Source organism: Melanotaenia boesemani, chromosome 2 (genome assembly GCF_017639745.1).
Source record: "Melanotaenia boesemani isolate fMelBoe1 chromosome 2, fMelBoe1.pri, whole genome shotgun sequence".
NCBI classification, from domain to species: Eukaryota; Metazoa; Chordata; class Actinopteri; order Atheriniformes; family Melanotaeniidae; genus Melanotaenia; species Melanotaenia boesemani.
The window spans coordinates 14,320,870-14,334,307 of NC_055683.1; the positions used below are offsets into that span (position 1 = coordinate 14,320,870).

Here is a 13,438-nt window from a genome sequence, read left to right on the forward strand (position 1 = left end):
CCACCCACTTAATTTGTATGTGAACTTCTATAAATGAGAGGCGGACAAAGTGCACGCAGTTGACTCTTGGAGCTGAAGTTCTTTACAACTCAGGATGGATAAAGGCTGCTGGAAACCATCCCTGCTCTTTCTGGTGCTGTTGATCATTACGTGTGCGGAAGGTAATCACATTTGTTTCATCTGATTGGTTTAATACCATGCAAAAAATGTTATAGTTATACATCCTGGGAAATCAAGAAACCACAGTGATTTTGTACATGTTGTCTTTTTCATTTTATTCCTTTTGGACTCTTTCTTTTGTTTTATTATGCTACTAATATTTAATGAAGGTTGCATGTATGGACTGCTGGTATGACAGTTTAGCTCCCAGACTCTTTCCACCGAGCCATGCTATAGTAAATACTATGGTTTAACATTGTCTTGCCTTCCCTGACAACTGTTTTTATTTTTTAATGATGAAAAGCACTTTGGGTTAGAAATCGTCTTTATGAAAAATGCTTAAGAAATAAAGTTTGATTGATTGGACATAATCTGGATGACCACACATTACTTTAACATGTCCTCACAGATATGCATGTTACAGTATTTAACACTACATAAATTATCACCACATATATTATTTGGAAGAAAAAAAAATTAAATAATTTAATTGTATCTTTTTTTAATCTGATATTTTCTCCCAAATATGGAGGCCAAGCATTTATGGAAAGGAGTGTGATCGGTGTTCAAGCTCTTGCAATGATTTCCACTTCAGAAATGTGTCTCTAAGAGGTTGTTCAAAATTATTCTTTTTTTAGAAGTGTGTCATTAGTGCAAAGATTCTTCTAATTTCTTTTAATCTGTTTTTTAGCAGTACTATGAGTAAAATATATTTATTGTAGCTTTAATTGATAAATGGTATTCTTAAAATGTGGAACTATTTTCTCACACTGTATGCTACAGAGCGGTGAACCCCTCGCTATCTCCCCCTCTGATAAAAGACTATCTTGCTCCCCAAATTGACCCACAGGTAGTGGGCAAGCAGCGACAACCTAAAGTACAATCCCTTTTAAATGATATTGGACATCTAATTGTCATGAGCAATCAACCACATGTGCAATTTCATGAGTATCTACTGGGATGTTTCAAAAAGAATGTTTTAAGGTCTTGCCATGATTGATCTAACAAAGTGATTTAACGGCCTAAACTCAGTCAGGAAACTTTTTAGCACTTTAGGGGACACCCCAAAGGGGCATATTTAAGGGTATAAAAGGTTGTTGCTTTGACTAGAGGACCTTTTGCCTGAAATCCTCATCCTGTCTGGTCTGTTTATGCCATATGGCATGCAAGCTACTTTCTTGTGACCATATTTCACCTGTCATTTCTCAGTTTAAAATAAATTTTAGCATGATTTCTGTCATTAGTTTTTAGGTCTTCATAATCCTAGAGATCAAACCTATATCTTTAGAACATACCATTTATATGTCTTGCAAACAGGCTTAAAGGTGCAGCATGTAACAAAATCACAGGACAAAGACAGAAAAATGAATTATATCACCAAAGCTGTTTCTACTAGTATCTAATCACTTTATAAAAATAGCTGTTTTTTATTCTCTTAAAATGAGCCATTTATATCTATTTGCCTTGATACCACATACATGGCAGCTGCCATATTTGTGCCACCATTTTCACTACAATGTCTCTGAATGGACAAACTGTGTGTGTTAAGTGAGAACCCTCTGGGCTTCAAAACCGCAATACCAGCTTTGTTTGATAGGTGCTGGAGCACTGTTTGGATAGGTAACACCTTAAAAAGCACAAAGAAGAAGACAGTATGTGTACACAGTTCTGAAATTATTACCTGTATCGCTGCACCTGAGGGCACTGGATCCACTCACAAACAAAAACATGTTTATGTCTGGAAGAATTTTGGCCACTGACGGCCACCGTCCATTCACAAGTGTGCTTGACATTTGAAATCCTTTCTATGCCCATCTTTACCACTAGATGTCACTAATTTTCACACACTGCACCTTTAATACAAAGAGTAAGATTTTTCCTGATAAGCTTGTTCAAACATAATCTAATTGGATTTCGGTTATCAGATAGGATCAAATCTTAAAAATGGGTTGTTCAAAAGGGAAATCCAAAACCGGCTCGGATCACATAATTAAATCCTGGTTGTTATCCGAATAAAACCCTCAGTTTGAGTTGTACTTTTGAGAAGGATCTGGATAACGTTGATCCGAAACAACAGGATTATCCTGATCCCAACAGACGGTTGGCGATCCTGAAAAAAGGGATTCTGGATCAGGGTTATCCTTACGTGATCCGCCGTCCTGAAAAATGGGATTCCCAAATCTGGATGGCTATTATCTGAATAAAATTTTTTGAACAACCAGCCCTTTAAGATAGAAATGTTTCCAGATTGTAATAGGATTTATGTTAAGGTGGCATGCTTGTTGCTTTTTTGTCAATAAGCTAACTGTTGAAGGATTAGCTGGTTAGCAATGCTACATAGCAATACTGAACTAACTGGAGATATACCAGCAAAAAGAATTCACACATCCTTCAGTCACAGTCTGAGAGCTCTGATTTCTAAGTTACTCTAACCCTCAAACTTATAAAAAGGTCTTCATCTTAATGGCTAAAATATTAATGTCTTTTTGTTTCCAGCTTCATTTTCCTGCCACATGGAAGACTTCATTAAGGCTATAAAGCAGGTGGAGGATGGGCACCCTGGATTGGAGCCAGTCGCTGTGTTAAAGAGGCTGCGCAGGGTGGCTGGCCTTAATGATGGATTCATTCAGTTCTTCCTCACAGATGCTGACTCCAGTGGTCCAGAACTGGATGCCAGCCTCACAGGTTACATTCGCAAGGTTGTGCAGCACATTGTTCTTGAAGATGCCAGGGAAGAAGGAGTAGTTTTGACTCCTGATGGCACCACCGTTGCCCTCAAGCCACTCCTCCTGGGCATCGAGGCTGGTTTTCGCTCCAAGAATCGAGGTCTCTACCAGCTCACTCTGGCCAAAGATCTCAGTCTTTCTCTCAAGCACAACTTTCCTAACACACAGCATCTCGGACCCGACGGCTGCTGGGATAGTTTAACCTCCCCTCAAGTCTTCACCCTCTCCGACAAACCAACACGACTCACCACTGCTCAGGTCAACGGAGGAATGGATGGTATGGTTCTGGGGAGGGAGGTTTCTGCCAAATCCATACGTCCTCTCAAGCTCAGCAGTCTGCTGACAGAATACTACTGCCACCAGCTGGACAGCAAAGGACTGGATGGTGCCCCACGCCTCATCAGCAGACGTCGCAGAGAGAACTTCAGAGGGCTGGTCTCCCCTCCAGTGCTGGCCAGACAGGTGGTGAAGTCAGTAGAGCTGCAGGAGAAACTGGCAGGACACCCAAAGATGGAGGCGAAGAGGAGGAAGCAGCTGATGGCTGTGGTGAAAGAGGGAATGAAAGAGTTTGTCCAAATGTACATGGGTGAGCATGAGATCAGACCATAAGGGAAGTGAAAGACTTCACAAAGCACTTTTGGTCTGAGAATGTTCTGTACCAAAATAGTCTTGATTATCCATCAAATTAAGAAAAAAAAGGAGAGAAAAAGAGCAGCGACATGCAGAATATTAAGTTTCTAAATGTGTTTCAGATTGCCCACCCATCATTTCTCGGTGTATGTGGGGTGCAGAGCCGTACAGAGGAACACCCACAAACCTGTCTCTGCCTCTGTCCTCTATGTACATCCATCACACCTCCTCACCGAGCAAGCCCTGTCTGACCTTCCAGCAATGCTCTGCAGACATGCGCTCCATGCAGCGCTTCCACCAAGAAGACAGAGGCTGGGATGACATTGGATACAGGTGAAAACAGAAAGACTATTTGGTCTTTTGAACATCTCAAAGGAGCAAAGTTTAGAGTGTCTAAGATCTGCTGTGTTTCTCAGCTTTGTTGCTGGCTCTGATGGGTACATCTACGAGGGTCGAGGGTGGCACTGGCAAGGGGCCCACACCTTCGGACACAACTCCAAAGGCTACGGCGTCTCATTCATCGGGGACTACACTACCAGTCTGCCGTCTCAGCACTCCATGGGGCTGGTGAGAGACCAGCTGGCATCCTGTGCTGTGGGTGGTGGCCGACTGGTGAGCTCCTTCATTTTGCAGGGGCACAGGCAGGTGGTGAGCACATCCTGCCCTGGAGACGCCCTCTATGGAGAGATCCAAGGCTGGGAACACTTTGAGGTATGTAGAAGTACTTACATGCAAGCAGATGTTATTTGACAATAAATATGGTTGAAAAAGATCAGCTGGTCAAAGAAATACAGCTTAAATATTCAGGGGCCTTCATGTTTGCAAACTTTAATGGAGATAAGACTCAGCTACATCAGCCAGACATCATAACAGGCCCATATTCAGCTTGTCAAATACAGCTGGACGACTTGAGGACCAGGACTGAGAAACACTGGTCTAAAAAGAACAAACTAAGCAATGATTTAGATTTTCTAATAGTATTTTCACAGTGTTGCAGACATAGCATGTATTATAAAAAGATCCAATTCACCATTTTTCCTGTTTAATTTGTGTTTTTTTAGGATGTGAAGAAATTGAAATGATCTACTTGACAAGAGGAGGAGTCATGGATACATCCAAACATGAAACAATAAATATTTCTTATTCACGTGTGCTTATTGTTGACACGTTCTTTTAACACTGAGTTTATTAAACTTGTGTTTATATTTACTTGAATTCTGTACATTGAACCAAACCTATTTTATGATACTTTACAATTTCACTGCATTTATTAAAAATATTTGTACTTTTCATGCAATTGAATTTATTTGACAACAGCAGTTACTTTACGTATTAAATTTGCTGATGTGAGGATTTAAAACCACACAAAGAATACGATCATGATTATTTCTATATCGATTTTTATAATAAAAACTACTAAAACAAGTTTATACACTCCAGACATTTACTTTGGTTTACTGTATCAGGACTTAAAATAATACAACATAACTAAAGGAGAACATTCTAGGTGGTGCCCCATGATGAATTTTTCAAAATAATGATTTCACTGAATAATAATAACTCTCTTTGGACACTAATTAATACTGGCTCATAACTGAACTGGTTCCTACCACTCCCCAGTCGTACAAAAAAGTTCACCTCATGTCAAAAGGTTTGGTCAGTTTGTGCAAATTTCTCACTAAAGTCTTGGAAGTTTGCAGGATTTCCAAAGGTTCTCTGCTCATTAACAGCACATGTTACTGTAATATATACAGTTTCAATTACATAGCACATGTACTGATGTCACATATGTGCTACAGTGATAGGTCATGCAACATTGCAATATTTATTTATTTTTTTTTAGCAGTTTTTGTCCTTATGGGAACAAATTCAGATGTATGGCTGTGCATGGGCAGCGATTTAGTTTTACACAATGTTGTTCCATCATTTAACTGTAGGGAGTGCCAAAGAGATAAAATAAATAAATAAATAAATAAGCAAGTCTTTGGGTATTTAAGATTAAACTACAAAACAATTTGTAGGAAATAAACTTAATCTTTAACATCTTCCACCTTTCTGTTATTGCATCAAGTTTCAGTGCAGCTAACTTATATTAATTCTTTTCAGACATAACAAGACAACCAAACATTTGAACTCTTCTTGAAACAGTGGCAACAGAGAATGGTTACATGCTTAAACTCACCTAAAAGGAAAATGAGCTTTTTCAGTTCTTTGTTTTAAACAACAGGTTATCAGTCAATGTATTACTTTGCTGGAAAAGGGGGATCAGGAAAGAAGTATGTCCCTGTTTTACTGTAATAACTTCTTATAGTATATACATGATTCTACATCATTTTTAATGAGTCTCTAACATTAACCTAAGTGACAGCTTTAATGTTTGAAAGATTAATTTATTTCTACATGCGCTGATACTAAATTCATAGTTAACACACATAGTAAATGCAAGCTGTTTATCTCCTAATGCAACAAAGCAATCCCAAATCATAACACTTTCACCACCATGCTTTACGTTTAGTTTAAGGTTGGTGTCCAGAAAAGCTGCTTTTGGTCTTGAGCAAGCATGCTTGCTGTTAAACAGCTGAAACTTAATTCATCTATAAAGATCATGCTGCTCCATGAGACCTGGCTGTGCGATCATTGGAGAACTTTGCAGTTTGGCAACCATTGCTCTGAAACTGCTGGCGTGACCAGAATAGTGTGGCAAAGGCTCAAATCTGAAACATTTTTATTTGAATGAAAGAAAGTGGATTGAAGTGACATTGATTGTTGGTGGTCTGAATATTTTAGAATCAGCTGATCTACTGGGATTTTCACACACAATCATATCTAGAGTTTACAGAGAATGGTCTGAAATACAGAAATATCCGGAGAGCAGAAGTTGTTGTTGTCAGAGGTCAGAGGAGAATGGGCAGGCTGGTTGAAGATGATAGAAAGGCAACAGTAATTCAAATAACCACTGGTTCCAAGGAAGCAGAATACCATCTCTGAACACACAACATGTCCAGCCTCGAAGCAGAAGACCCCACTGGGCAGGAAACTGTGGCTACAATTCATACAGACTCACCAGAACTGGACCATAGAAGATGGAAAAATGTTGCCTGGTCTGATGAGTCTCCATTTCAGCTCAGAATTGGATGGAAACAACATGAAAACATGGATCCATGCTGCCTTGTATTTATGGTTCAAGCTGCTGGTGGTGTAATGATGTTGGGGATAGGTTCTTGGCAGAATTTGGACTCCCATGGTTTAACCACCACAGCCTACCTGAGTATTGTTGCTGACCATGTCCATCTCTTAATGACCACAGTGTAGCATCTTCTGATGGCTACATTCAGCAGGATAATGCACCATGCCACAAAGTTCAGATCATCTCCAGCTGCTTTCTAGAACATGACAATGAGTGCACGGGACTCCAATAGCCTCCACAGTCACCAGGTTTCAATCCAGTAGAGCAGCTTTGGGATATGGTGGAAAGGGAGATTCTCATTGTGGATGCAGCCGACAAACCTGCAGCAACTGTGTGATGCTGTCATGTCAATATGGAGAAAACCTCTGAGGACTGTTTCCAGCACCTGGTTTCATCTATAAAACCAAGAATTAAGGCAGTTCTGGGGGGAAAAGGGGGTCCAACCTGGTACTAGCAAGGTGGGTCTGATAAAGTGAGTGTATGATCTTCAAAGTCTTAGTCAAGTTGCAGTGCCAATAGTAACCACTCAGGGGCGTCAAATATCCATCTAATGAACATGAAGGCGATTATTGATTTTCAGCATTTGGGGGAATTTATTAAATAAACTATTAAACAATACATAACTAATATTGTAAAGCAAGGGATAAATATGCATTTTAATGTGCTAAAATGGACTTACAACAAAGTAATACACAAGATAACATGTTGGATGTTTAATCTAAACTGACTTAGCTGATTTAATAGTTCATTTAATAACTTGAAATAATTTTAATAAAGAAAACGTATAAAGAAATAAACAACGCCCTCTGTGTAGCTTTCATGGACAAATTGCTCGTCGTGATTTGTACGCTATAAACACAAAAGGGCTTTCTACTTATAATTTACACAATTTAATGAAATAAATAAATAAAATAAACTGAGCAGCCGTGAAAAGTTGTAACTTCTTTAACTTGTCCCGGTGGGTTGCTCGAAACTCTTCCCTTCGCCCTCCCCGTCGACGTTTTACGTAGACTGCCGTGGCGTGCCTGCAAGCTGAATAACATGGAGTCCTTCGCCTGGTATCTCCCAGGGATCCCAGCTAGAAAGCCGAGCAGTGGGTAAAAAGAGCGACCCTCTCCATGGCAGCGGCCAAAGCCGCCTGCGAGCATCGACGCGCGGCCTCAAAGCTTCAGCTCCGGCCTCAAACTATGACGGACGGCGTTTAAACAAACAGCCTTTCACTGCGATACAAGAACCAGGCCGATTTCAGTGAGTAACTGTCCTAAAAAAAGGAGAAAACACATTAAAAAGCTGCAGTTTTAAAGGCGCTTGGGGGGGATTAAAGGACAGTGTGCATGAATGTGACGGTCTTCTAATCACCTGACAGCGGCTGGATCGATGTCAGCCACGTCCTCTGAAGCTCCACAAGCTAAACCGTGGGACACCTTGATCTACTCGGGCATTTTCCTGCCTTCTTTTTCTAGAGGGGCAGCAGGAGAGGACATGGGCCTGAATATAAAGGCCACTTATTTATGTAACCATCTGAGCGCCCCATTTTATTCTTTAAGCTCAGACTATTGTGAAAATAGGCCAGACAGTCCGAAAACTGCAGGTGGAAAAAAATAAATAACGGGGACGACCAAACCTTGATAGGTTTTGAAGACTAGATTATTTCCTAGTATGTTTTGCATACTTCCAGCTGGCTACTTTTATAAATGCATGCGTTGTGCTGCAGTGTCAAAGTTTTGCATCATGAAAAACTTCAATATACTCATGTGTGAATGTTTTCCAGAGGAAGAGGAGGCTACACGATGTAGGAAAGCTGTTTACCTGTGGGACTCCATACTGTTCTCTGGGGGGATCATGGAGCTGGATGAGCAACCTATAACCCCAGGGACCAGCTATGGGCCCCCACCCTTCAGCTCAGCACAGCTCAACACCGTAGAGGTAGAATTTTCTTTACTACCATCTCTTAAGCTGTCATTTTCATAATCCATGATCATTAATTTTCTTACTTTCCATCCATCAGTCTTCACGTACTCCAATGCTGAGAGATGGTCTGATGTCTGCAAAATGCACATGGGACCTGGCTGGAGAGGAGGGCTTGGAGCAGAATATGGGCCCTCAGTCCAGCACAGAGCCGGGGAGGAACGCACAGAGGAGATTCAAGTCCTCAGCCTTTCCTTCCTCCCTAAGCTGGGATTCTGACTCTGAGAAAGAAACTCTAGATGGTAACAAATGGTTTAATATACAATTGAAACTTGTTGCATACACATCTCCAGGGTAGGACAATAATTAGTTCCTCTTCAGCAAAGCTAGAAGTAGTTTTAAATCAAGCTACCACTCTGTAAAATGGATGCGTGTATTTATGGTTGTTGTCCTCTTGTTATGTTTTTCAGTCTGCTTTAGTCTCATTTTGCTGAGTTTGAACAGAAGCTTTAACTGTGGATTTTAACTGTTGAGCTGTGCAGTGATGTTTCTGTGGTTGTGTGTTTTGTGTGCTGTGATGTGTCAGAGGAGGAGCAGCAGAACTTTTCTAACCCTCACGGTCTGGCTGCTCACAGCCCAGGATCTCCCTCTTCTGGACTCAGGTGAGGAGAAGGTGCAGGGGGACATATTACGCTATTGCAGAGGTGCCCAATTCCAGTCCTTGAGATCTACTATCCTGGAACTTTTAGATGCAACCCTTCTCCAATACACCTGAATCAAATGGTTCAATTCCCTCCTCCACATGTCATTCAGCTCTGCAGACGCCTGGTAACGAGTCATTCATTTGCTTCAGGTGTGTTGGGGAAGGGTTGCATCTAAGATTTGCTGGATAGTAGATCATGAGGACTGGACTTGGGCACCTCTCCGCTATTGTGTTGTTTTGTTTTTAACATCAGAGTTTTACATAGTTTTGTTTTTGTTTGTTTTTGTTGTTGTTGAAGGCAGTCTCAATTCAACTTTGCTAATCTTTCCCAGGCCAGAGAAGAAGCAACTAGTTTTACCATCAGTTAACCAATCAGGTCTAGTTTGTGTCTTAGTGCGCATTAACACTGGCTCTGGTCCGCTTTAAACAAACCTTGGTCTGCCTCCTTGGATAGTACGGTTTGTTTGGAGCAGTGTGAACCTGCATTTGAACTGATCTGCTTCAAAACAGGATACCAGTATAGTCCCTCGTACTATCCTGGTGTGAATGGGTCCTTAAAGACACAGTAGCTATAACAAAGAAGTTCACGTTTCGGGAAGAAGTTGCAGCACCAAAAGACATTATCAAATATTTTAGTTATATGTTTTATATTAATGCTGAGTTCACACCAAATGATTTTAACAGTGGCTGACTAAAAACGTAAGTCTTTAGAAAATCTTAGGAGTCTTACTGGAGTCACAGCGCTCTCCCGTCAACTTGATCGTTAGGTTGAAGCTGGTAATCTGCGCTGCTTCATGTCAGTCTTTCCTTAGTCTTGGGTCTGCGACAGTATCAAACGTGTTTGATATTATCGCAAGTTGCAGTGATGAAACAATCAAGAACCAATAGATGAGCCATACAAAAGCAGAAACGGGAATCCCGACAGTCAGAACACCGGCAAAAACAGACAAAAAATCGGGGGAAATAAAGGAAAAAGACGAATAAGAAATGGTGATGAAACGTCGTTGGTGGACCGTCCAGAAAGAGGAGTGGATGGTTATTAAGAAGTAAATGTCAGCTGTGGATCATTTATGTGTTACAGTATAATGATCTAAGAAAAGAATAGAAAACTCATTCATCCCTCCAGTTTCTGATGAGTCGGTGTAACACCTGGTGGAGATGCAAAGGCACATTTAATAATGACGTGTAATTCCTTATTGATCCTGGAGGGATACTCTCCCCTTGTTTGCTTTGCTGTGGGCAGATCAGCCATGTTCCATATCAACTGTCCAACGTATCACACAAAATGCTAAAAGAAGCTAGTTGTAGTCCTGTAAATAGTGATTCACAGTCTTTGTCAAATCTCAGTCTGAGACTAGGCTAATACTTAAAACTCTAAACATTTGTCTTTAGATGTGAGCAGGTGTGAGCAGGTAGTTTTCTAGAGTCTTTTGCAAATCTTTTCAGTCTTCTGGTGTAAGCCTTTAAACATTTGTAGTTAACCTAAAAGCTACTTAAGAGTAGGCAAAATTTAAAGACTGGTTCGAATTGTGCACTTATTCACTAAGTGGACAGTTTCAGTTAGTGAAGAGCCATTTTTTTGTTGTGCTGTTTGTTAAATTTCAGCTAAAAGTTAGTGTGCTGCAAATTTCTTATATAGAGCACCAAAGGTACTGTACAAAAGCTCTGCACTACATATAAGTGAACCATAATGCATTGATGCCTTGAGCTAAGCTAACGAAACACGCTAATGCTAGCTACGGCTAGTGCTAGCTTAATGCAGCTTGTTATTATTTTCTTAACCACTGTAAATATCTGGTGAACTCTTGAGGTCCCAGTGGTACTTTTGTGGTTACTGAGCTAGTATTTTTCAAACACTAGTGATGAAAAATATGAGGGATGAAGTGAACTGTGCGGAGCTATTAGTTTTGTTGAAATGTTAGCTTTGCTCTATTGTGGAAGACAAAACAGAATTCAGTTGATGCTATGCATTGATTTACTTAGGTGCCATATTGTACTTTTCCTTGTTCAGGGCTCATCACGTTTTTTATGCAGCTTCCGGACAGTGTTTCTAAACTTAAAACAATAGGATCAGTCCCTTAAGTTATGTTCCAGTTAATTTATAATCATAACTATGCTAAACATATGTCCACTGCAAGCCAAAAAACACACCTTCATTATTAATAATGGCCTATAAAACCAAATGCATGTGACTATAAAACAAACACACAGCTGAGTGCATTTGCATGTACTGTGATTTGTTTGCTTTATTAAATGGACAAGAAAAGGGGGTTGGATTTTATCTTCCTTTACTTTTCTCCATTAGATTTGCCTAAAGAAACAAAACAAACAAAAATAAAACAAAACATAACTACAGTAACTAGGCAACAATTTCAGTAGAAATGGCTAATGTGAGAGCAACCCTTGCACAGTTTTCATGAGGTACCTTCACATTCTTTATACAGAAAGTGGACAAGAATCTGCTTCTTTGATGGAGTGACAATAATAAAATTGTCCAAAGCAGCTGTTATCTGTACCTTTTTATCCTGTCATACTTCATCCCACCAATGGGAGGGGGGTATTTCCCTTCGCGAGGTCACAAAGGGAAAGACCTCAGACTCACCCATTTGTCTTCAAGTGAGAGAGGTGACATAATTTTCTAATTTTTGGTCCTCATACACAGGCTATGAGGACACATTTGACTGTTAGAAAACCTTTAGAAAGTGAGTTTTGCATTATATGGCACCTTTAAAAACCATGCCAGTGGCAGAGGGAATGATCAGTTCCTCAGCTATAGTGTGAGGCATTTAAACCAGGAAACTGCAAACTACTTCAGGTGAGTTGAGCATTTGATGAGACGGATGCTGCTATGATAAAACAACTCTGCTATTTAGGTTAAGTCATTTATTTCTAAAGTAATCAACAGGATTATTTTTGTGTCCACGATGAGACGTGGTGGTGTAACATACAACACACTGTGGTCTCTCTTCATTACCCACTGTTGACAATTACCATTACTTGACCATTACCTGGTCAAGCTCACGGAAAGATGCCTCATCATATTTCATGTCTTTGTTTTGGTAGTTGAAATGTCTGTTGTTAATTCATCATCATTTGCCCATTGGTACTTTAACAAATTTGCCCATATTTTGCTAGAAGTGCAAAAACTAGTTCCACTCCCCCCGGCATACCTCTGGGACCCCGTAGAGGGCCCCCCCCCCCAGTTTGGGAACCACTGGCTAAAGCTAACTTTCAGCCTGTCAGCATTTGACCAATGCGTAGCATCGTCTCTGAGGGCTGTGCATTGTTTGACGTTCAAAGGATTCCGTGTTTGTCTGTTTTTACATTGAATAAAATAAAGAGAAATTGTACTGCACGTCTTACTTAAGGATTGAATCACAAAAATGGCAATCGGATATCTTAACTGTGAAGTGGCTCATTAAAAAAAAAAATACTGTAAATGCTAAATACTACTATACAGTTGCAGGAGCAGAAAGTCGATACGGTACAATTTAGAAGAGAAAAAAAATGTCCAGGGTGTACCCTGCCTCTCTCCTATCGCTGGGATATGCTCCAGCACCTCTGTGATCCTGCATTGGAATAAGCTGGTATAGAAGATAAATGGATAGATGGATAACACTGGTTTCTCACAGATATGTATCATAATGTTTTATGCCAGTGTTGTAAAGATAGATGTTAATTCCAGCATAATCTTAACCACAAACCTCAAACATGTGCTGTCCATGACCTCAGATTTGAACGTATCCTGCTGGTGTATGTTTATGAAACGCACAACTTTAAATATCCGGTACTTAATCATGAAGTACTGCTGCATTCATATAGTGCCTGAAATGCATCCACAGCTAGACACCACTTTAGTTATACAATTTAGTTCTCTATAATGGCATACAACGTGTTCCCTTCCCACAGGCTTGGTGATGAAGACGACCAAGAACCTGAAAATCTACAGCCCTTCCATAGCGAGACTGACACATCTGCCCCGGTCGGGGGGCCCGGTGACAACACTGAGAGCACAAAGACTGAGGAGCCAAATACATCTCAGCTTGGCCAAACAGAATGTAAGTACCACAAGGAAGACACTGAATCTGCCTGCTCTTTTGATATCTTTCTTTTTATCTCTCACTT

At 40.4% G+C, this 13,438-nt stretch overlaps 2 protein-coding genes across 4 annotated transcripts in view; both read left to right on the forward strand.

The window, feature by feature from the left end:
* The first annotated feature begins 20 nt into the window (after positions 1 to 20).
* Positions 21 to 4,662, forward strand: pglyrp6 (peptidoglycan recognition protein 6). The gene is made up of 5 exons (XM_041977138.1): positions 21 to 161; positions 2,656 to 3,471; positions 3,638 to 3,848; positions 3,932 to 4,226; positions 4,577 to 4,662. Exons 1-5 carry the CDS (start codon positions 95 to 97, stop codon positions 4,595 to 4,597), a joined length of 1,410 nt encoding a protein of 469 aa, XP_041833072.1. The 5' UTR covers positions 21 to 94; the 3' UTR covers positions 4,598 to 4,662.
* A 2,920-nt stretch (positions 4,663 to 7,582) lies between these two features.
* Positions 7,583 to 13,438, forward strand: part of si:ch211-194b1.1 (protein Wiz) — a 38,649-nt gene continuing 32,793 nt past the window's right edge. The window contains exons 1-5 of one of the 3 annotated variants that reach the window (XM_041976926.1): positions 7,583 to 7,950; positions 8,474 to 8,628; positions 8,711 to 8,912; positions 9,197 to 9,272; positions 13,223 to 13,371. In XM_041976926.1, coding sequence (XP_041832860.1) covers positions 8,545 to 8,628; positions 8,711 to 8,912; positions 9,197 to 9,272; positions 13,223 to 13,371 — 511 coding nt within the window. In that variant the 5' untranslated portion in view covers positions 7,583 to 7,950; positions 8,474 to 8,544. Of the gene's footprint in view, positions 7,951 to 8,262; positions 8,360 to 8,473; positions 8,629 to 8,710; positions 8,913 to 9,196; positions 9,273 to 13,222; positions 13,372 to 13,438 lie in introns of those variants that run through there. The other 2 variants (XM_041976935.1, XM_041976943.1) reach the window with 2 other exon arrangements.